The sequence below is a fragment of the Notechis scutatus genome, chromosome 1, assembly GCF_049901735.1.
Source record: "Notechis scutatus isolate UNSWTSFEM ecotype Mainland chromosome 1, rNotScu1.2, whole genome shotgun sequence".
Classification (NCBI taxonomy): domain Eukaryota; kingdom Metazoa; phylum Chordata; class Lepidosauria; order Squamata; family Elapidae; genus Notechis; species Notechis scutatus.
The window spans coordinates 243,827,491-243,852,399 of NC_142009.1; the positions used below are offsets into that span (position 1 = coordinate 243,827,491).

The following is a 24,909-nucleotide window of genomic DNA, read 5'->3' on the forward strand; positions in this document are numbered from 1 at the left end:
CGAACTTTGGTGATGTGATCTGATTCGTTGGTGTCTTCAAGACCAAATAAGATGGCATTTGGACATTTCTGATCACGTTCAATGGTGTCTCTGATGAGTAAGGAGATATCATTTGTGGAATTATTCGATGGGATAGTAATTATTTGCGGTTGTGGTTTGGTGGTTATTTTTGGTTGTAGTTGTGATTGTAGTTGAGGTAGTAGTTGTGGTAGTGGTTGTTGGGTTGGGATTTGATTTTGAGCTGATAGGTAGTCGCTTATCAGTGCTCTATTTTTTTCCAAGAGAAATTAGGCTTTCTTGTATAATTGTTTCAAAACGTGTTGCTAAGCGTTTTTCTATTGAGTGCATGAGTGATTCTATGCTATCAACTCTGTCAGGCAGGGTAGTTGGTTTGTTTAGCTTAGGAAAACATGATGGACACAGACAAGGGAAAATATCTGATGCTTTTAGGAGATCAGCTAGGTCTTTGTTTAAGTTTAAGCAGGCAAGGTGGGCTTGATTGTCACATAGGTAACATTTGATGTTATTTTAGCTTTCGTTGATGGTTTTAAGACATCTGAAGCATGTACAGGAGTCTGGGAGGTCATTGGTAGAGATATTTTTGTTGTTATTTGATAGTGGAGGATTTGGAGTTTCTGGAGTTTCTGGCTGGCATGGTCAATGACAATAGTACACTAAACAATTGCAATAGCTAATTAATGTGATAGGTAGACAGTTACTTAATGAATGTTGGTAATTAATAAATGTTAATTGAAAAGTTAGAGAACAAATCAAAAGTAAGGTTACTTATTACTAAAAATCAATCAATCAACTTACTAAGAATCAATCAATCAATCAATAGGCTAGATAATCAGTACAGTATTAAATCTCTATCAGTTCAATGAATCAGTAAATTAGTGGTCATTTAACAATTATTATACTATTATATGGTAAATCAATTATTATAGACAAAGCATTATCTATAAATATTTGGTCTTGAGGTACTGAAGTAGTGGAGGTAGTATAGTATTGGAGGTTTGTGGTGTAAAGTTCCTTTGTTTTTCCTTAAAGCCACGTTTTTTGGTTTTGGTTTTGTTTTAAAGAGGAAGTGTTGCTGTTTGATAGATTTGAATGGAGAAAATTTGAATGAGCTCACCAATCATCTACTTTAGAGTTTGAAAAGGATGAGATTTGGGTGGGGGTTTAGTGGAGGTTGTCCAATCAGCTGAGTGGGAATTTAAATTCAGGCTGACTAATCAGCTGGGTTGTTTAAATGGAGCTGGGTGGTTTATATGGAGACTATCAATTCTCCGTGAGTCTCCTTTGTTCTCCCCAGCTGGTGGCCATTTAGAATTATTTTTGGTGATTTGATTTAAATGGAGACTGTAGACATCATTCCAGTTATTCCAACATTGGAATTCACAATCAATCTCAGTTTCAGAAGGCAGTTTTCCTGAATAAAAACCTTCTTCACACCTCTTCTTCTCATCTAGTCCCCCTTTTTTCTCTTTTTTTCTCCTCTAATCACTCTTTTCTTAAGCTGCCATTTAACTTCCAGAGTTAGAGGGTAAAAACATAAATTAAGCCGCTGCCGCTTAATCTCCACACTCACCCCTACCGCTCTGGAGTCTTTGCTTTTTAAGTTGTTTCTGACTCGGGTCCACAGTAAATCTTCGAGCTGTTTAACCGCTCCTTCCTCCCACTGAAAAATGCACTGCCGATCTATAAGGAGCCGGGGGAGACACTCACCCGCAGTTGGGTAGCTTCTAAGCTTGCAGTTGGCATTTGCCGCAAACCCACAGCTCATTCGTTCCCCGCGTCAGCTTCCCTCTCCCGAGATCAGGCTTTGAACACTTTACAAGTAAAGTGTTCAAAACCAGCCATATTTACTTTAAAGCAAACAAAGATCTCTTCTTGGAACATATTAAAAATTCTAGCGTACTGGGCAAATAAGGACCTAACTAAGCCATAACATCTGATGAATTCAATGTTTGAATTGTTCAAGCTGCTTGTTTAATAACTGTATCTATTTCTGAAACTCAAAGCACATGGTTTAGTTTTTAATATATAGTTTTATAATTGTTTGTCCCCTGCTTTGTGCAATGCCATGCAGAAAAAATTCTCTTGAATTTTTATAATGTGTTTGCTAAAAGACTGACAGACCAAAAATACTGAATATTTTATATCAAATTTGTATCAATTTGTTGCTTGACACGAGATGGATAGCAAATAAGTTTAATTAAAAAATAAAAAATCAAGGTTAATTTGATGAGATAAAACTTGATCTATTTATCTGTTATGTTGCATCTTTTGCAGATTATCATTTGAAATGTAAAATATTTCAAAGATATCTAAATATTTCATCATTCATATTACCATTTGACTTACAGTCTGCTTCAGATTGCTTCATTAGGATCTTGTTGGAAAGCAAAACATACAAATATTTGGGACATCACAGCAATTCACAAGAAGAATTACCTCTCATTCTGTGTGGATGAGAAGAGCCAATCCACACTATAAACACTCTTCCTTTTCCTACATAATATAAATCTCAATTTGCCCTACCTTTTCCATACAGAATGAGAAAGTTGAAGATAAAATATTAAGACAGTACTAAAAAGTTAGTTGAAACTCTTGGTATTGAAGTAACTTCAACAAATAATCTTTTAAAGAATACTTAAATCTTTTTTTTTTGAAACAAATTTTATTAATTTTAAAGACAAACAAACCATCGTTAACCATTAAGTACATAAAACCTCTCCATTATTAATTTTACAAGTCAAATAAAATATTATTTTATACAACATAATTCTATTTTTCACCATTTCAATATAACCATATAGATATCTCTTAACAAATTTCTCATTATTTCTCTTTTCTTATTCAATTTCATTAATTATTATTAATTTTCTATATTTATCCAGTTTATAACCATCATCTTCATTCCTCTCTGTCTTGTTTAACATTATTCTCATCCAACATTCCTCCGAGGTTTTATTAATTCTCAAAGAAAACATAGACACACAAAACACAAAAATATGAAACTTCTTTTAAGAAAGTAGTTTGGCCCCAGATTACCTCTCTTTGTATGGACTTCAATTAAATTCGTGCTCATCTTATATACCATTACCTATCTTATTTACCATTCTATATCTTCTATATAACTTCTCCCCACTTTTCACTCTTCTTATTTCTATTTTATTTAATTCATTTTAATTTAAATCATTGTATTTATATTTTTTGTCCATTCTTTCCAAATTATCCATTTATCTCATTCCCTACAGCAAGTAAAAAAAAAGAATTTCTCCTGAAATCACTGATCAAGGTATGATGCCTTTCTATCCTCCCCCTAAATTAATATTTAAAATAACACCTAATACCCAATCTGATTCTGCTTAGTACATTCAACCTACTAGCCTCTAAAGAGTGAAAATAATAAGTCCATAATAATTAATATAATTAAATAATAAATCTAAATTTTAAATCTTATAGCATTCCAATTGTCTATTTCAAGAAACAAATGCTACAATAATGAGTTTATAATAAGATCAAAACAACAGTAAATTAAACTTTTTAATTAAACTCAATATTTTAAACATTCCTTTTAATCTTTTATTAAATTTTAAAATCTATCATTACTAAACATTTCAATATTTTAGTCTTTTGTTAATTCTTATAACATTCTAATTTTCTATTTCTAATACAAATACTACCATACCATCTTATGTACCTTGCAGAATCTTCTTTTTAAAGAAATTATACATTACCCTTTATCCCTAAAAAAATTCCTTTTTTCCCATCTTGTTTTATACCTTTGTGGCTTTTCCCTCCCTTTTCCCTTCCTTTCTTATCCCACCTAACCTTTTTACCTCCAGCTTCCCCTCTCTGTTGTATTCCTTTCTCCTTTTGCTCAGTAACATTAACATTGAATTGGTTTTGCATCTTATTTTTTCCTTTCTTAAGTATTTTTTTGAATCTTAAGTCCTTCATTTTCCTTCCTTTCTTTCTCCTTTCTCTCTTAACTAAATTTTTAGATTCATTGAAGATGGCGTCTTCTTCTTCTTCTTCTCCTTCCATTTCCTCCATCTGTTGTTGTATTTGATAATTAACAAGTGCCATTTCTAAAAAGAGAAAGGCTTCTTTCACAGCGTCCTTTCTTTCTTCATATTCTCTAAGTTCATCAACAGATAAAGCCATTCTTTATTCTTCTTCTTAAAGCAACCAAAATGTTTCAAAAGTTAGAGCAATTCCCCAAAATTCCAGAGAGAGTCAATCAGTCCAAACAAAACACAAAGTTCTCACTTTCTCTTCCTGGTGAGGTATCAAAGGGAAAGGAAAAAACCTCCAATCTATATTTTAAAGCCTTGTTGCAATTAATTTCTGGTCTCAAGATCTTCAAGGCATCTCCTCCAACAAAATCTTAATATGTATATATATTTTTTTGTCCTCTTCCTTCCCACTTATAACAAGAAGCCAAGTTTTTACCTTTTATAAAAAAACAACAGGTTTCTCAATGGCCATTTGTTGATTCCATAAGGAAGGAGAGTGAACTTTCCCTTTCAGCACTCAATTTTGCCGCTTAAAATCCTCCTCTGGAAACGAAGTATTGTTCAGAAAACCATAGTTCTCAGGATTAAACGCCTCTTAAAATCCTGGGTCAGCCACAAAAACTTTCTCTTAACAACTTTCTCCTTTCTTCCTCCTGCTCAGTCTTACCCAGCTGCCGGCTTCTTTGAGGCGCCCATTACAGACCGCTGCTCGACTGTCTTGGGAGAGGGGGGTTTTGCCAGCTGGGAAGGGGGTCTGCAACACCCCCAAACCCCTCACCAGCTCCCCCTATCTTCAGCTGCCTCTTCGTGGCAGCCTTAGCCTCCAGATCCGTGGATCGGAGGCACCAAAGCGGTTAGCGCGGCAGGGATCGCGCAGGATCACAAATCCCTGCCGCTAGCGAAGCCGACAAACCGGAAGTTCCAAGAATACTTAAATCTTAAAATACAATACTCCAAAATGTAAGATGAGACTGTTACTTTAAATGATAGCTATTATGGCAGTAATTTTAATTGAAGATCTCTGCATTAGGCCCATGGGATCCTCGCTATCAGATTAAATGCTTATTATGAAATTATGACTGCCTATGACTTTAGCATTACTGTCTAGCACTATTGTCCTACATAATCCATTATTAGATTATTTAATTCAATGACATTGGCAGTGGTGCAGATCCTATCACATGAAGTGAATCTTCAGTCTTAAGAATGGCTTTGAAGGAAAAAAAAGGACAGTAGAAAAGGTTTTCTGTCCTTACACATGAAAAATCAAATAAGATGTAATTAAACACCAAATGTAGCTATAATTATCTGATCTATTTCTAATCCAGGATTTTTTTGGCCTCATTAAGCATAAAATAGCACATTTCATAAACAACCTATTTCCTTTCATTTGCTAGGGGGTTATTTGACTTGGCTTCAGACTTTCATTTTCAAAATGTTAGATTCTGTTTGCTAATCTAACTGAATCTAACCAGAAGGCTGAAAAGTATTACTCTTTGTAAATATTAATCTGTGTGGACCTCTAGGTGAACTGTATAAAATGATTTGCATCTTCCATTGAAAGAAAGGGTTAATCCCAAACTGTTTGCATAGTGACATGGATCATGTGTTGGTGCATAAATAAAAAGATGGAAACCACATTAAAGCAGTAGTTGGGTTACCACACAACTGGATATGCTTAAGACTGAATGCTTCATAACTCTAACTACTGGGGAGCTACAAATTCTATAAATAACCTTGCAATTGGTTAAGACTATATTAAAACCAGATGAACAGAGACATCCAATGAGGGGAAGATGGGGAAGCATTGTCAATGAGTACTATAGTCTGTAAAAATACTAGGAACAGGTCTATAATTTAGGAACAGTTCCTTGTGTGGCAGTAATTCTGAATCTATGCATTGCAAAGATGGGTTTAAATAGAGATCAGACACAAAGGAGAACCATATGAAGTTTTTCTACTTTGTTTCCAAAAGTAATATCTATTATCCCTTCTCAGCTCCTTGGCTTTTCTTCTCATCCTCAGTTTAATTCTTGGCCAAGCAAAGTAGTCTTTAGGTTTAAAATGATATCACTTCTCTTTTATATACACCCAACACTCTACTGTTGTTAAATAATGGATTGGATATAGGATGACACTTTGTGGAAGTGGGGAAAATCCTCTCCTTTTCTTGCATTTTTAAAAATCTTTTTGGAGGAAACCTTTAAAATAGGGTGAGAAGTTGCAGAGGAAATCTATAGATACTCTAAATATTGGGGGTTTTGTTTTGCACAGTGTGCCTATTCATGGTTAACTTAAGCAAAGTCTATTCAGTTAATTCAATTTTCTGTATTCATGTTATATGCTACAATTTTCTGTGTTCACATAATATGTTAAATCATATACTAACTACACTGGCAGGGTCTATACAACCTGGTAGGCTAAACTGTGATGCACTTGTTTGTGATTCAGTGTATCATATGAATACAGCTATTGTTATTGGAATTTTGCAGATACAGTGCCACTAAAGAAAATGGAATTATGATCACCAAAGATACCAGTTCTGACTGTTTTTGTATGTTTGGCTTTATTCATTAAAGTTCAGTGGCACTTTAGCTTACACTCAAAACAAGTAAAATCAGTCTAAATATATTCAATGGATAAACATAAGCAAAAGAATAAAAATAAAAATCCAAAACGGCAACAAAGTTGGTTGGTGTAGCAGTAAGGTATATGACAAATAAATTTCAACAAAAATTTTCAAAATGAAGTCATAGATACAAACTGACCACTTTTTGCAGCTAAAATTATTTTGTGTCCCCCAAGATAAAAATTAGGTGTATGAATCTCTGGAAACAGAGTAAACACACCAATGTTGGCCCTTACTCTAAAACAAATGAACAAATGAAAAATATCACAGTGAAAAATAAAGCTGGCCATATTTCTTGCAGTTTTCACTGCTGGTTAAACATAATAATAATAATAATAATAATAATAATAATAATAATAATAATAATAATAATAATAATAATAATAATAAAAAACACAAAATTTGGACTTTGACTACAAAATTATTTTTAAATGACAAAATTTGACCTATTAGAATTTCAGTTTGTGCTGACTGTGGTGGAATTTATTGCATTTTATAATGGTAAGGAAGATGATCACAGGCTATAGATAATTTTGATTAATTTATTCATTTTGTTTATATCCTGATTTCTTCTAATAGAACATGTATTTACCTTATTTGGGCAATTCAAGTCCCCTTTATGATACATGGCAATGAATACCAAGCTCTGAGGTAAACTGTGGCTTAAAGTATTATTATTAGATTTATTATTACTGTAATTATATACAACTATTTAAGATTTTAAAAACAGAAGAATTTATGCTCACATTTTAAGTAGTAAAGAGTGAGACACACAGAGAGTAAAACAACCAGTATAATTAAATTGTATGAAGGTTGTTAAGTACTCCCTTTTCTAGAAATTCTTCCCTCAGTATTTTTTTGAAGTGGATTTTTTTTATGTTTGTTGATTCTCTCTGGGCTGAAATAGAAGTACAAGCAAAAAACCAAACTTCAGATGTGTTTTTAAGTGCATAATGTAGAATAATTTAGCTTTAATATGTTGCGTGTGTATGAGTGTCCATGTGTATAAAGACAACATGCTGGAATTTTTGGCACATTTTGCAACTAGAATATTGTCCACAAAGTGCATAACATTCCCAAAGGCATTTACTTTGTGGCTTCTGTATATGACCCACATTATTAAGGATCTCAAAACTGGTTGTTTAAATAAATGTTGGTAACTACTAGGCTAAAGTCTTGAAATAAAGGGGATTACATCATTGTCCAACTATGCCTACTTCAGCAAAATGTATTTGTTTGTAAAGATTAGGGGGAAGAAGAAAGGTCTTTCACACAATGATTCGCGTGTATGCCATTTTCCACTTTAGCCTTTGCATATATGTCAGATGTGAAAAGGAAAAAAAAACATGTTGAAATAATTTGGCAATGGTTATAGTGTGATTAGTCATGGTAATCTAAAAGGGAGGGTTGCCTGGTGTATTATTACATTTCTTATATTGTTTTTCAAGAGATGGGTGCAATCAGTCATCTTTCACAGGGTTTGAAACACACACGCACACAGTCTTTGCTTGCTGGCAAGTAAACTGTTATTTAAGTACACAATTACTGAAACAATTTTGTTGAACTTGTCCAAGTGTTCTCACATGCTTAAAGATGGCATAAATGTCATTTATGGTAGGCCATTTAGTACAACTATATGGCATGAATTCCTGCTCGACCGATCTAAGTGTATCAGTTTGTTTTATGGTCTTTATGACTCCTTTTTGATGGAGTCATCAGTAAAACTTTAAGGACACTATAAAATAATAAAAATGTCATTAATTTACCACAGGGCCTGGATGCAGCGGTTGTAAAATTACATTTATAAACAGAATACTTTTTATGTCAAAAAGTATTGTTATGTGGCAATGAATAAATAACACTTAAATTTAGGAGAAATTTTACTGCTGACGCTTGGATTATTATAGAATAGCCAATAACTGTATAAAACAGTATAGCATGTAGAATAGTAGTATATAAAATTTTATGACAATATACTGTGCATATCAAAAATTCAACTTTTACCTAAATAAAGAGAAAAACCATTATTGTCTACTTACTGTTATCATTACTTTTCTTCCCCAAAATCACAATTTTATATTTGTTCTGAAGTTATTAGCAGTTTTCCTCCCATGCTTCAATGGATGAGCACTTTTCTTTTGCTTTCTTAGTTGCTTCCTTAGTTCCTAGTCTCCTTTAACTCAGACAACAACATTGATCATTCCCAGCACAGAAATATAAACAAAGTTATTAATGGAATGCAAAGTTAAAAAAAAAATGTTTGAGGAGTTGAGTAATTTGGTGACTGAAAATCAGGGGGATAATAATCTCATAATCCATCTGTCACTACTAAGTTGCTCCATCATTGACTGTGATAACATATGAATATATCACTCAGCTTTGTAGTCTGGAACATTTATCATTCATCAATGCTCACTAAGGGTGGTGGTGGTTATCATTTAAATATCTTTTTTTACTATGCAACACCTAGCCCATATATCATCATTTCAAAGCACTTAATCAAGAGTCTTAGAACACAGCAAAGCAAAATTCCCCCCCTCATAAGTTTTATACTGCCTACGTGCTTGTGCCTGATAATGCATAATAAGTGCCTAATCATGCCACTGAATGGAAAAGGAAGTTTCTTTTCTTAGCAAAACAAATTTGCTATCAGCCCACTTCAGCAGTAACAATTCCTATTTTTCAGACTCTTAATAAAGGAGAATGTTTGTAGCTCAGGGTTGAAACGTGCTCTCTGAGTTTGCAGACATTTCACTACCCAAACTAGCTAACATCATCAGTGCTACAGGTAGAAGTGGGCATCCCCCCTCCCCATTTACATGCTTTCTCAAGTGTTTGGTGCCCATATGTAGAACCAATAAAGAAGAATATTTGTAGCTCAGGATTGAAATGAGGGGTCCTTGGTGCTCTTTGAGCTTGATTATTTTCTTGCAGACATTCATTATCTAGACCAGTGGTTCTTAACCTTTTTGAAATAATCGCCCCCTTGAGCCATTGAGGAAGTTATCATCGCCCTCCTCCCCCAACATAACCTCTCAATCACAACACAGGGAAATAATTCTTCAATTTATGCAAACACGTTTTTTGTTTTCTTTAAAATTGTCATCAGGACATATCGATGCAAATAATACTTCCAGTCTTTTTCCCATATCTCAACTGTGTGAAAAATTCTGATGCTACCCATCACTTTACTCCCAAACTTCGTGATACAAGTATTTCATTATTATCTTATTTATTCAACACACTTAAATGCAACGACTACTGAAAACAAAATTCAATTGCAAGAAAATGAAATGCCCGAAAAAAAACAGTAACATTTCATGATTTAATTACAAGTGAATTTTAAGATGCAAAAAGACATATAAAAAGGGCATAAGAACAAACCGCATTGCAGGAACTAAGAATTTCAAGACGAAAACTCTGAAACTAAATTAAGATTCGAGGAAAATATATATTCATGCACACTGTAAAAAGGGTTAACAAGACACAAAGAAAATTTTTACAGAACATTTTAAAACACAGTTCAACTCACTAATAGCGAGCGATCTGATGTTTTTGTACGACAGATGTACAGCTGTTCACTGTACGAAAAAAGTCTCAAAAGTGTCCCCCAAACTTCTCACTCCATTGCCCCATATCACCCCCCTTCCCTTCCTTCGCCCCCGCATTGCCCCTTTTCGTTCCATCGCCCCCCTGAAAAACGAAATCTCCCCCTGGGGGGCGATATTGCCCAGGTTAATAACCACTGATCTAGACTAGGTAACACCATCAGTCTAGCAGTCTACTTAGTTTGTGTAATGAAACGTCTACAAGAAAACAATCAAGCTCAGAAAACACCAAATACTCATCAGTTCAGAATCTTGTTTATAATTTGAAAGAGATTGTAAACTCTACAAGCTTTAATTCTCTTAGTTTCCAAATAATCATGTTCTAGTTAAATTCAGTTCTATGAGCCCTTTGTCTGTGGAACTTTCATAGAATGTCTTTTTTTCACTCAGAGAACATGCTCAGAGCTTTGAGAATTTATAATGAGCAAAAATAAGTCCATAGTATACACAGTAGAGTTACATGTGTATGAAATATGACTTCTACAAAACACATGATGTTGGAAGCTATGTTATATTTTGTGTACCTTTATATAAACCAGGACATTTTACTTTACTTTTATATATTTATTTTTATGGCCTTACACACTTAGAATGTAATATAGAATCAGTCAGGACAATACAATAAATACGTTTTTGGTAAGATATATTTGATATGTAGGTGGATAGTCTGCTAGCTGTGTTCATTTAAAATAATTTGCTTAATATAGTTTAAAATGCTATTGTTTACCTAAACTATCTCTCCTCATATATTCACATATATTTGTACAGACCACTAATACTTCTATTGAAATCATTTTTACTTTTTATTTTTTCTATAAAACAGAAAAGCTGTAAAATAGCTTCTATTGTTTTAAGTGGAAAAATGAATACTGGCATCTACAAAATTAAAAATACAGACAGAATTATTGTAGCTCTCAATTTCCCCTTCAAAAATGGCACATAAATATACCTTGATACTTTTAGTTATTATCATACAAGTTTCTCTTCCTTATAGTTCTGTGCTTTATCATGTAATTTTTCCTTTCCTTTCTGAATGTCAAAATATTGATATTCTTTCAAAAACTTTCTTTTTTTACACAGAATATTTTCTGGAGAGAATCAAAGAGAATGAATGACTAGAAAGATATTTCAAATATGCATACAGAGAAAGTTCTGTTGATTTCTTTTTTAAAGTAGAATGCATTTTTCTTTTTCTTCATTTTAATCAAACTAAAGTTCTTTTACCAGGAAAAACTCAGGTATCCTGTTAAGACATTTTATGGAAAGATTCCCGTTTCGGTAGGGCAAGTTTAAGACTCTTGGATCGTAAATGGGAGAATAGATAAATAGAGGGGATGCAAAATGAGATTGCATTGATGTGATTTTGAGTGTGCATAGGGAATCCAAACTCTCTGAGGAATAAGCAACAAAAGTAAGTTGGGACACTTGATCAAACAGGGTTGCATGTCAGTTGCTCTGGGCTTTCTTATTAGAAAACCTCCTGCTCCCAGATTGTCAAAGACTCATCCATGCCAGGCTAATAAAATCACCTGGTCAGTCAAACTGGAAGTAATGTAAATGCAATTTATCCTGGACAATGCTAGCATTTATTGATTGGCAAGGTGTTTAGTATTAGATTGCCCCATTGTAGAAAAAACAAATAGAGTTTTAAAGTGACGAATTCTTGGCTGAATTCTTGCAGAAGTATAGAAATAGGCAGAGAAAGAGAAAACCAAGGCTGTTCCTAATATATTGGGAATTTATCACCCATTCCCCTTTCTTTTTTTCTTTTTGAAACAGATAAGGGATAATTATCTTCCTTTCTTCATGGAAGATATAAAAAAGGCTTCAGTGGTCCTGAAAGGATGCAGTGTACCCCCGAAAAATAAAAAGACTCTCTGGAGAACTGGTGGAGAGAGAATAGAGGTAGTACTTTTAAAGCCATTGGGTTGTAATCATTGCTTTGCTGGTCAATAATCTGATTTGTACTTTGAAATGGAATATGCGTATAACAATGCAGGGTTTCTGCTTCGGCTGAGGAGAGCAGAAACCATGGGATACTACCTGTGTGAACCACAAATTTTGGCAGACTTGGTGAAACTGTGATTAGATATGAGTGCTGAAAAAGAGCACTCTTTTTCAGCCAGCAGTTGCTTTTCTTGGAACATGCACAGATTCAGGTAACCCTTGTCAGGATGAGCTATGAGCAACTCTGCATGATGCCTCATGCCCTGTTCTACCATTGAGGCCGCATACTTACAGACTAGGTGCTGTTGTGGCCAGTGCAAAAGGATGGGTTCCTGAAGTTCAGCTTAAGGCACAGATACAGCATGTTGCTAGATGCTGGAAGGCCAGGCTGTGTGACACCTATTGTTCATTATAATGATACTAGTTTCCACTAAATGTTCATATTAAACTAGAAGTAAAGTTAGTTCTAGGTTACCGGAAGGGCAACCTTGTTCAGACCACATTCTCCACTCTTAAAATTAGCATGATGGTCCAACTTTGTATTCACATATGAGACCAATTAAGAAGTTGTTCTTTCCTTGTACTATCTAATTGCTTTGACTTTGATGTAATCCAACAAAACCCTTCTTATATCTAGTAGGTGGAAAGAGAGAAAGAATGAACAAATACATCAGTTTGGTGTAGTGGTTAAGGTGCTAGGCTAGAAACCAGAAAACTGTGAGTTCTAATCTTGCCTTATACATGAAAGCTGACTGAGGACTTTGGGCCAGTCACTATCCCTTAACCCAACACATCTCACAGGGTTGTTGTTGTTGTGGAAAAGTAGAAGGCAAAAGGATTGGCTATGTTTGCCATCTTGAGTTATATATAGAAAAAGGTGGGATGATGATGATAAAAATATTTGTTTACTAATCTACCAATGTCCTACAAATTGATTATGGAGCACTTATTAATAAACAGTATAATAAATGTTGAGCAAATGATTCTGGTGTTCTGGAAGTTAAGTGTGTTCTTGATTTTTTAACAGCAACATCAAGCTGCTTAGGATTTTTTGTGCATATGAAAACTTAACTGTTTTCTTTCCAGTATCTAAGACAAGGGTCTTCAAACTTGGCAAGTTTAAGACTTGTGGACTTCAACTCCCAGAATTCCTGAGCTAACATGACTGGAGGAGGAATTATTGTCAAGTTTGAAGATCCCTGATCTAAGATGTCCAATCCAATATTAGCCCACCATACAACAGAAAGAAGAGCAATCAGCACTGTTTTGCTATGTAATATATGAGATTTAACAAATATACCCTGTAATCAAGACCAAAAACTGATATTTCATGTCTGTGATGATGTGACATTCAAACACAATGCTATGCTCAGAATTGAGAAGTACCACAAGGGCATAAGAAAACCCTACTGTGTTTTTGCATGAAAGCAATATGTAACAGTCAGTTACAAAAAGTGAGAAAATATAATGTTGCCATATGATTGTTGAGTTTTTGCCCTCTGGTATAAGGAAACCCTGGTTGACATCAACCTATATATTGATTATTGTTTTTAGTGATGCAGTTTTACCATATATATTTTCAGCACTCAAATTTTATGCTTTTCAAGGAAGAAATACTGTCATCTCTTTTTCTTCGTAGTCTTTTTTTAAAAAAATCCCATAGAGGTTTACCTCAAATTCCTAGGCAAAATAATAGTACTATTTCTGTCATCTAATATTCCTTTTTTGAAATACTTGTCTTTGAAATCCTCTTGCATAAAATTCATGCTTGTATTTCTCAAGGGTGCCTCTGCAAATTCAGATCTCTAGGACTAGGATGTTGATTGTGCTGCTGGTTATTTTTTTTCCACTGAATTAGTAGCAAATTTTAATAGAAAGTCCTCTCCAAGTCCTGAACTTTAGTATTTCTGAAATGCAAGTCATTTAGAAAAAGTCAATTATTCTTTGTTGCTTGGCATCGATTTCTGAAATTTCAATTTTAATCCTGTCTAAATTGCAATAATACTTCCCTATCCTGCACTCATTTGAACTGAATGGGTTGTTGGAAACTACCCTTTCATTATCTAGCAATAGTTATTTATTTTTTCCTTTTAGCAGAATTTTAAAATTCAGAGGGATGAATCCAATGTTACAGGAATGTCTGCTAGGAGAGGGGCAAAGAAGTCAAGATAATGAATGCCAACATGTAATCAAAGCTCCACCTTTAATAGTATGTGTCATGATCCCTCCTATAAAGATGTCTTCCAAAAATAAGGGCATTTTTTCCTCCACAGAAGGGCTCCTAACAATTCAAGAATTTAGATGAGACTATTAGCAATAGCAATAGCACCTAGACTTACATACCACTTTATAGTACTTTACCTCTCTACATACCTAGTACCTCTCTAAGCAGTTTACAGAGTCAACATATTGCCCCCATAAATTTGCGTCCTCATTATACCGACCTTGGAAGGATGGAAGGCTGAGTCAACCTTGAGCCAGTGGGACTTGAACTGCCAAACTGCAGTCAGCTAGCAGTCAGCAGAAGTAGCCTGCAGTACTGCAGTTAGACAATAAGAAAGTAGTACAAAATACTTAACTTTATAATTTGACAAGATGCATGCTGAATCAGAGATCAAGAAATCACTGGAAATTAAACATATTGAACACATTTTTTTTTAAAAAAAGCTGAATTTTGTCCTTTTTCTTTGGCAGGAAAGAACACGCTTTGAGAATTTAGGCCCACAGCTATCAGGGAAACCCAGTGAAGATGGAAAGCTAGGTCCAGGAGTTATTGATCTTACAAGGCCAGAAGATGCAGAGGGTGAGTTATTGAAACAAATGGATTGAACTGATGAGCACTGTTTTCTTTCATCACTTTAAGGTTGAATATCTTAAATATTACTGTAGCTAATCCCCTCTGTCTATATTTGAAGCATAGTTTCCTGTGTTGTGTGCAAGCCTAAAGTCTGATTTTAAAAAGTTATCACACAAAATGCACTTTCTGATTATTACTAGGAGGCTACTGCAACTGTTCTTACCAAGCTATCCTAGGTTCAATTCATATGTTATCTGTGCTGATCCATATCGACTTAAAATTGCTGTTGAGTAGAGTGATATAATCAGATTTTATAAGCAAATAAAATACATGACTATGAGTTTCTTTTTTCTTATTGTGCTCTAGTGGATGAATATTTACTGTGAGAAGGTCCTTTTGTTTAAGATACGGGGAATATAATCATCTGTCGCCGCCAGATGTTTTGGGAGATTGTCTTCATCTATTGTTCTACATGTGAATAACTGTAAAGAAATAATAATATTGAGTTGAATGATATAGCTAGAGACTACAAAAGATCACTTTGCTGTGGAAGTCAACGTTTCATAGAATTCCAAGGTTGGAAGGGCCCTTTGAGATAATTGAATTCAACTCCCTACTTTGGGCAGAAGTCCAGACTGAAGCATCCCTGATAAACCCCAATTTCACTTCAGTACATTTGGTAAAAGGAACCAATCATTTTCTGTGTAATTGGTTCAACTGCTACAATGCTCTTAATTTAGAGTAGTACATTAGTAAGTATTAGTGAGGTCATCTGAATAGATATCACTGCACTTTTTAACATACATTTTAATTACAGTAATGAAGAAAAGAAAATTACGAGGTAAATTATTCAATCCATTAATTGACCGCAAAATTAATTACAATGAAGTTTTAATCTTCAGATGAAATATAAGAATGTTGATAACTAATTGATTAGATGTACATAACTTTTTTGTGAAAATGTTACTTTCACTGGTTTATAGCTCCAGTTCTGGATATATGAATAGAAACCTTCCCATTGATTTCAGTAATTAAAGACTCTGCACCATAGCGTATATTTAAATTAGCTATTTGATTGATCAGTTAAAGACATTGCCATTAATCAACTAAAAGCCTTTAGTTGGTTGACAGCTCTATTGGAAATACTGTTTATAAATGACCATGTCAATCATATTTTAGGATAAATTTCTATGTCAGTAGAAGTACTTAATTTTGATTTCTTAAACTCTTACTGTTATTGAAGTTTACAGAATAATAAGAAAATAATACAGAGAACAATAATGAAATACTCTCACCTCATCCTTTTATTTTGTTTTGACATGGCAAAATATTATTGAGGAAAAAGATTTAAACTTACTGATAAAGTAAAACATAAATTGGGGTTTCTCTTGATTTATTATTTTCTTTTCTCTCATCCTTCACTTATAACATATGAAAAGGTAGGAAGATTATGTTCTCACCATTACTATTGAGAGTATGGACATTCCATTTCACTGGAGGACATTCTTTATAGTGTATCTTCTTCAAATACAGCAGAAGCTGTATAGAAATACAGTTCAATTGCTATGGGTCAGCTTCTCTGTGGAGACAGGCAGAAACCATATTGTTATTCATTTTGGCAAGTCTTGGATCAGTCCAACACAACATCCTATATCTAGAAATTTAAATAGTTTCAATTCACACCAGCTTAAGAAAGAATCCCTTTGCTTTTGAAGGTGGGATAAAATTTGCATCCTATTGCTTTTTTCTGAATTCATAAATAGTTCTGGATAAAAGGTTATTTGTAAAAATAAATAGCAAATTTCTTCGTAAAAAATATGAAGATATACTGAGCTTTGAGAAGAGAGCCAGTTTGATCTAGTGGTTAAGGCACCAGACTAGAAAGCAAGAGACTCTGAGTTCAAGTCCCATCTTAGCCATGAAAGCCAGTTGGGTGACCTTGAGCCAATCACTCTGTCTCAGGCCAACTAATCTCACAGAGTTATTGTGGGGAAAATAGGAGGAAAGTGTGTTGGATATGTTCACCACTTTGAATTATTTGTTAAAATAATAAAAGTGGTATACAAATAAAAAGTAAAAAATAAACCCCTTCCCCCAAACTTTGAGATGTTGTAGGTAGCTGTCTAGGAAAGAAAAATAGGTATTAAAGTGCATATAAAACATAAAATTATCAGAAAGATCATATCACTCAATGTTTTGTTTAATATTATTATGTAGCTATCTCGGAAGACATCTTATGCACAGACACAGTTTATTCAGAATATTACTAATTGTGCTAACAAGTACATTGTGTAACATATGAAGGTATTTTAGGTACTTACTAGAGTATTATTTTGGAAGCACCCAGATGATGAAGAATTCCACTCAGTCCAATGAATTCAGTTACCTCCATGGCTACCATGGCATTGAATGCATAAATGTATTTTTATTGTGTCCAGTTGGATTCACATCTGTGTCAGAACTGAGAAGTCTATTTGCTTTTACAATGCCATGGGCCATTTGAGGGTCTTGACATGGGAGAGAAGAACTTAGGCTCTACTCTATCATGGCTTCGTTATTATAGATCTCTGATATGTTCACTGATATGTCTGTCCAAATTAAGAAAACTTCTGTCAGAGCTGTCTGGAGTCTAACTGGATCCTTTGGATCTGGGCTTCTAAATCTTTTCTTTTATAGTGATACATATATCTGAAAAACTGTATGCTAAAATGCAATCTAAGATAGCTGAATGAGTTTCACAAAAACATACAGAAGATTTAAATGATCCCCATTAATGCAATATATATTACATACTCCTTTATTAGATGGCTTGCTCTATTTTACATCATATGTCTCTTGCTAACAAACTCTTAACATAAGAAAGAAGACCAAAGTAGAATTTTGATCAACAACTTTTATTTTCCAGCAAAAATGTATGTATGTATTTATTTATTTATTAAATTTTTATGCCACCTATCACACTGTCAGGGGATTCCGGACAGACTACAACATCATAAAAGCAAAAGGAACAAGAACAAGAATAAAATAGGGTGAAGGTGGGATCTTCTTCCTAATGCATGAATTATCTCCAGCATGAAATGTCCCCATCAGAGTGCCAGACCAATCAGCAGAGCCAGATTTTGAGGCTCTTTGGATAGGCCAAAAAGGGTGGATGTGCATCTGTCTGTTCCAAAGGGCAGGAGCCATGGCAGAAAAGGACCTTTCCCTGGACCCCAACAGCCAGAATGTCTTGACCGATGGAGTCTGAAGGATCCCCATTTCTACTGGAATGAGAGGAGTGGAACAATCTCATTGGAATGAGATGGTTCCTCAGGTAGCTTGGACCCATGTCATACAGAGCGTCGTTACATGGGACATCCTAGGAGACCCTAGAACAGTTTGCATGGCTACATTCTGCACTAGTTGTGGCTTTTGTATGGTCTTCAAGGGTAGCCCCATAAAGAGCACGTCACAGTAGTCCAATTGTGAGATGATGAGGGCATGTGTGACTGAATGCAAATTGATTAGATTTTTTTGGGGGGTAGATCTTTTAAAAAGCAAAATATCTCTGGAATGGACATGGACATTCCATGAAGTTTTCTCAACACTATAGATGTTTATATATTCAAATTCTTGGATGGAGCCCCATAAACATATCCAGTTGTCTATAGCAATGCATGTAATTATTTCCACAACAGCTGGAATTTTGATTCTAAAGTCTTGTAATTCATATGAAAGTTTTGCACGTATAAAAGGCTCCCTGCTGTAGATGTTTTGTTCTTAGCCTAGAGATCACCTCTTCAGGTAAGTTATCAGTGCCTCACTGCTTCTCCAGTGTTGGATTGAACAAGTGAAGGCAATACCTAAACAGAGATCTGAAACTCTTGCTTCTGATTTTTCTATACAATCTTCTATTCGCCTTTGAAGGGGGAAAGCCAAATATTTTTCCTTGCTGGCTTCTCATTTGTACCATTTGTACCACACTGTAATCTAATAACAATTATGGGGAGTGTGTGCTGACTTTTATTGTACAGATTCTTAGACCAAGGTTTTTTTTAAAAAAAGAAGGTACTTCCAATTTCATATATATACTAGGAGATAAATCTATATTCTTTTCATGAATCTTATTTTTGTGGCAATAAAATGCTTTTATTGGCAGGACAGCTAAACCAATTTAGAAGCTCTTTTCCAGTTGCCATGCACTCTTCACTATTCCCATCAGATTCTGCTGACGTACTCAGAGCATTATTTAGTTTTTTTCAGGTCTGTTGCCCAGCAGGAAGAAAAAATATTTTATTTTCCATTTGAAAATATTAGTTACTTAAAGTCCCCTATATATCAAAACTTTACAATGAAAAAAAGAAAAGAAATGCCACATGGTCATATGGCCAGAAAGCTGGTATCATTTAACATTGGTTCATTGTGAGGAACGGGAAAAGAACCAGTTCAAGTTAAGTTCCATTTCCTGCTCAGTTTATGAGTAAACTTGAATTTGCAGGCGTAACAATGAAAAGTGTCATACTCAAGTAACAAAAGGCACAGTTGCAGTCAGAATGTGAACAGCCTTCAACTTGTAAAAGAAAAACAAAAGCATTTCGCCTTGAAAAGCAAAAAAGGTTTCTGAAAAGTCTATCAGAAAAAAAAGGAAAAGAAAAGAGGGGGGGAAGTGTGTGAAAGAATCTCTGAGTTCTATGCAAACCAATCAATTGTGGCAGCCCATCAGAAAAAGCCAAAATTGTGAGGTAAATAGTTTAACGCCCTCCTTTGATGAGCGGTAAGCAGCAGAAAGTACATGGATGACAAAGCAAACCCCCTCCCCACTTCTGTGACAGTGTTTCATAAAATACAGAGGAAAGAATGTCTCTTGTAACCAGTGTCTGTCACAGATAAATATTTAGGAGAGTTGCTATGACAGTTAGAAGAGCGAACAAGAGAGCGAGGGGAGGAAAGGTATCATGAGACAGAAAAAGACAAAGACATTTTTCTAGAAAGAATGCTGACAAACCAGCCCATGGTGACTTGGTCCTTTGTTCTCCATACACTCTTCTCTGCTCTACCGTAAAGGATTCACTATGTCTGTGCTGTCCCAGCCAGTCTATGGGAATTGGATACTTAGGAATTATGAGCTGTCCCCTTAAGGGAATGCATCATGGTAAATGTAGTTAAAGGTATCCTGGGAAATGTAGTTCAAGTCACGTGGCCACATCTGTAATCCTGATTGGTCACTAGTTTGACCCTCGATGGGTTGGGGGAATTTCCCTCATTTTTTGTCTGAACTCTCTAACTCATGGCAGCTTCTTTCTATCGCTATGAGATGGGTTAGGAGATAACCATCTTTTACTACAAGGCAGATATACAAAGGATTGGTCATTAAAGAAGAACTTCATCACAAACATGAGTTATGAGGATACCTGATGAACCAATAAATGTAATTTGTTATGGACGTCTTGTTGAGTTGTCTATCTGCATCTGTACAGCTTCAAATCCACCTCTGTGCAGAAGGCAGAAAAATGTCAGTCCAACTAGCAACATTATTTTAAAGTATTTTATATAAAAGAATATAGTGGTCTTTTACTGAAGAACATACCTAGGAACTATTTCCTTTTGAGCTATACAGCACTTCAAATGAGTGACAATTTGGGGAAAGCAACAATTGCCTCCCTTAGGACATTGAGGATATTGGCACTGGACATTTCAAAATGTTGGCTTTGCTTCTTCTTCTTTTTTTGACAGCAAAATTGATTCTTGAGCCAAGTTGTAATGCCAAAAGGAACAACAATACAAGACACAGATGTATATGAAAAGAAAGACTCTAAAGTCTGAGCTTTTCTGAAACAAACATTGTATTTGGGGTGGGTGGGTATACATCTGTTACAAACAGGTGTACTGAAATATACTTAGATATATTTTGTTTCGTGTATATACCTACGAAGAAGCACGTGTCATGAATCTTAACAGAGAAGTTAGTTGAAACATGAACATGTGTTTCCTATGTGGTGATTGCTTTTAAAGGGAAAAGTGTTATAGAGATAGTCCTCAACTTATGACTACATTGAGCCCAAAATTCCTATTGCTAAGCAATACAGTTGTTTAATGAGTTTTGCCCCATTTTTCTTGCCACAATTATTAAGTGAATCACTACAGTTGTTAAATTAGTAAGGTGGTTAAGTGAATCTGATTTTGCTTGTCAGAAAGTTGCAAAAGGTGGTCACATGATACCCAGGGACACCGCAACAGTCATAAATACATGCCAGTTGCTAAGCATCCTAATTTTGATCATATGACCACTAGGACGCTGCAATGATAGTTGATGTGAAAAATGGCCTTAAGTCATTTTTTCAGTGCCTTTGTTCCTTGAACGGTCACTAAACAAATGGCTATAAGTTGAGGACTACCTGTATACCGTATTTGCCGGCGTATAAGACGACCCGGCGTATAAGACGACCCCCACCACCACCGGAAACGCCCTCCAGAAATCCCGGGGCTGCAGCGGCAGGGCAGAGTGCCAGGGGCCGTGGGAAAAGCAGGAAGGCTGCAGCCTCGGGTGGAGCGAGGCGAGCGGGATGAAGCGGAAGCGACGCAGGGGATCCAGGAAGCCAGAGGCGCCTTCGCTGCGCCCAACAAGCATCCGAAAGCCGGCAGTGGATATACCGGCGTATAAGACGACCCCCCCACTTGGAGGCATGTTTTTCGGGGCAAAAAAGTCGTCTTATACGCCGGCAAATACGGTATCTTGCTTGTAAGAGATGTTTTACGAATGTCTTATTTTTTCAACTGTACTGCAAAACACAGAGTGCAATTGATTAGAATGTGGAAGAGTTTTCCTTCAACATTTGTCATTATACATTTATATTTTTTCACTCCATGGTTTGATTAACAGCACAAGAGGATCATTCCTGCTCTTGCTGTGCCTACAATAGAGACAGTAACTGTAATGGGAACCCCACTGTATGCATATAAAGTTTTCCTGAGATTAGAAATCATGATTCCCTATAACAAGGTCTGTCAAACTCCCAGCTTGCAGGCCGGATATGTCACGTGCTGGCCAGTTTAGCAAAGGGGGGAAAAGTCCCGATACATCAAGTGACACATTCGTGATGACATGAATTTGACACCCCTGCCCCATAACCAAAAGGCCAGAGGAACTTGAGAATCATCCAAAAACCAAGTTTGGAAAGTAATTCAGGTAGGATAATACAAATCTCCATGGGAAATATCATTTCATAAGGCAAGTGCAATTACCTAGAAATACAAGTAGTCCTCCACTTACAACAATTCATTTAGTGACCGTTGAAAGTTACAACAGAAGTGAAAAATGTGACCGACAGCTGTTTTCCAGTTACGACCTTTGCAGCATTCCCCACAGTCACGTGATTAAAATTCAGATGCTTGGCAATTGACTCATATGTACAAGCATTGCTGTGTGTTCCAAGGTCATGTGATCATCTTTTGCTTCTGATAAGCAGAGCCAATGGGGGAAGCAGATTCACTTAACAACCGGATTACTAACTTATCAACTGCAGTGATTCACTTAACAACAGCAGCAAGAAGGGTTGTAAAATGGGGCAAAATTCACTTAACAAATATCTCACTTAACATAAATTTTGGTCTCGATTTTGGTCGTAAGTGGAGGACTACCTGTGCACTTCTTGAATCCCACATACTAATATGACATTGGTTGATGAGACCCAAAGCATACCCACTTTTCCTAACCTCACTGGATAGACACAAATATACAAAGACAAGTACTTTACTTACTTAAGTATATAGCCATTCATTATGCAATGACGATCTTCACAGTAAATAATCAGCACTATGAACTGTACCCAATAGACAATTGGTGGCCACTGTAATTCATGAAACAGTGAGGACCTTAGGCATACTTAGCACATCCATCATTGCACATGTCACTACATTCAGAACTAGTTGTTGCTTGTTGGGAGTGGGGACATTTCAAGATCATTTCTGTATAGAACATTATATAAATCCAGTCAGGTGACCATGGGTGTGGTAGAATAGGTGTGGTGCAGAAGTGGTATTCAGCAGGTTCTGACCAGTTCTGGAGAACCGGTAGCGGAAATTTTGAGTAGTTTGGAGAACCACCTCTGGCTGGAGATTTTACAGTATCCTTCCCCTGCCATGCCCACCAAGCCATGCCCACAGAACCGGTAGTAAAAAAGTTTGAATCCTACCACCGCTGTGGTAAAATGTAGTCTGGATTCCCAGGTGGGTGGGGCTGAATGTCAGAAGGCAAAGAAGCAGTGAAGCATAAAAAGTTTGGTTGGAGGAAGAAAGTTAAGAAAGATTCTCCCTAACTCTTTTCAGAGTATCTCTATAGTGATGCAAATAGCTGCTTTAGTGTGATGCAAATAGTTTGCTTTAGTTTCTGAATAGCTGAGGAACAATAAAGGAAACTGCTCAGAAGTAACTCCATGTGTCTTTCTTGGTTCTTGAGGCCTGACAAAATGTGACTGTCTGACAAGGATGGGTACAACTCATGTACCAAATAAATTCATGCGAAGGCCCTCCCCAGCCAGAACCATAAAACTTCCATGTGTTGGGCCAAGACTTTGTCAGTATCAATTTGTTGGCCTGGGGTCAAGATGTATAATTGGATATCATCAGCGTATTGATGACACCTGACCCCAAATTTGTGGATGACCTATCCTAGCAGTTTCATGTACATGGTAATTAACAACAGAGAGAGTGTTGAGCCCTGTGGCACCCCACAAGCTGAAACTTATGATAAACATTTATATTGCCTGTTTTTAAGTTAGGGAGAAAATTACTTTCTTTCCAAGTAAGTTAAGATTTTTTTCTCCTTTCCCCAAAGCCAAAAACATGATAATTCTGGAGGGGATGATGTTCACCTCAGTGTGAATGAATCCATTCTCATGAACCAGATGAGAAGAGGAAAGAGCTATATTTGACAGTGTAAAATAATTGAAATGCTCAAAAAGAACTCTAGGATCAGTGGGAAATACATGCTGAAATCTAAAAGGCTAAAATTTCCTTCATTTTGCAAAGCCACGAGCAACATGCATCAACTCACCACAAAGTCATTAGGTCTTTTAAAGCTCAGATGAAAAACATTAACAAATACCACAAAAGGCTTTAGTCTGGCCCCTTTGTTCATTCACATATGGCAGTTTATAACTCCTGCGCCACTTGGGCTGGGTGTTTGTTTAAGCTGCCTCCATCAGAGCAGCCCTGAAAGAACAAAAGACATCTTGAGCGATCCTAAGCAGGAAATGGTCTAATCTAAACATGGCTTGTGACACTATAAGTAGAATAGAAAAGGGAGGGATTGATTAGTCATTAATGCACAATTGACTCCATATGGATACTGCAATAATAAGCTCTTTTTCAGAGCAGTAGCTGCGTTTATTGAATTAGAGGTTTATGTTTCCTCAGAGCTGACCTTAGGGAATTCCCTTTGATTCTTCTTGCTGATGTTTCGGGAGAATGGAGTGTGGCATAGAAAAGAGACCTGTCTTCTGCAGCCATGCCGGTTCAGAATATCACAATTCAGGGCTGCTTTTTTAGAAACAAACAACCCAAAAATACAATTACATGTCTCTATTCTTCGCCTTGAATGTAGATTCCCTATTTTGCATCTGTGAAAAAGGAACACTTTTCTCTTTCCAACCAATGTTAGTTTGTTATGAATGCTGCTGCTGTTATATTTATTATGATAGTTTTACTTATTCTAATAGGTCAGTGCCCTGCAAATATTCCATAGTCTAAAAATTTTAAATAAATTAATATGGTTTGCTTAAATACTGGTAAAGATTTAAAACTCTAGGACTATGACTATAGCTAGGACTATGGACACGGAAATGTAATGCATTTGAATTACAAATACTGTATATTATCACATGAACGTTTGTCATCATATATGTGAACCAGAGCTCTGAAAAA

General features: G+C 35.6%; 1 protein-coding gene and 1 long non-coding RNA gene across 12 annotated transcripts in view; one reads left to right on the forward strand and one right to left on the reverse strand.

The window, feature by feature from the left end:
* SOX6 (SRY-box transcription factor 6) overlaps nucleotides 1-24,909 on the forward strand; it is a 487,451-nt gene that overhangs the window by 443,700 nt on the left and 18,842 nt on the right. For 7 of the 11 annotated variants that reach the window (XM_087950911.1, XM_087950909.1, XM_087950910.1 and 4 more), the window contains one exon: nucleotides 14,907-15,015. In XM_087950911.1, coding sequence (XP_087807037.1) covers nucleotides 14,907-15,015 — 109 coding nt within the window. Of the gene's footprint in view, nucleotides 1-12,044; nucleotides 12,171-14,906; nucleotides 15,016-24,909 lie in introns of all 11 variants that reach the window. The other 4 variants (XM_087950903.1, XM_087950904.1, XM_087950907.1 and 1 more) reach the window with 1 other exon arrangement.
* On the reverse strand, nucleotides 12,165-20,141 carry LOC148133301 (uncharacterized). The gene is made up of 3 exons (XR_015746653.1): nucleotides 19,994-20,141; nucleotides 16,470-16,588; nucleotides 12,165-14,119 (listed from the first exon to the last, which is right to left on the reverse strand). It is a non-coding gene; the product is annotated as an uncharacterized LOC148133301 (long non-coding RNA).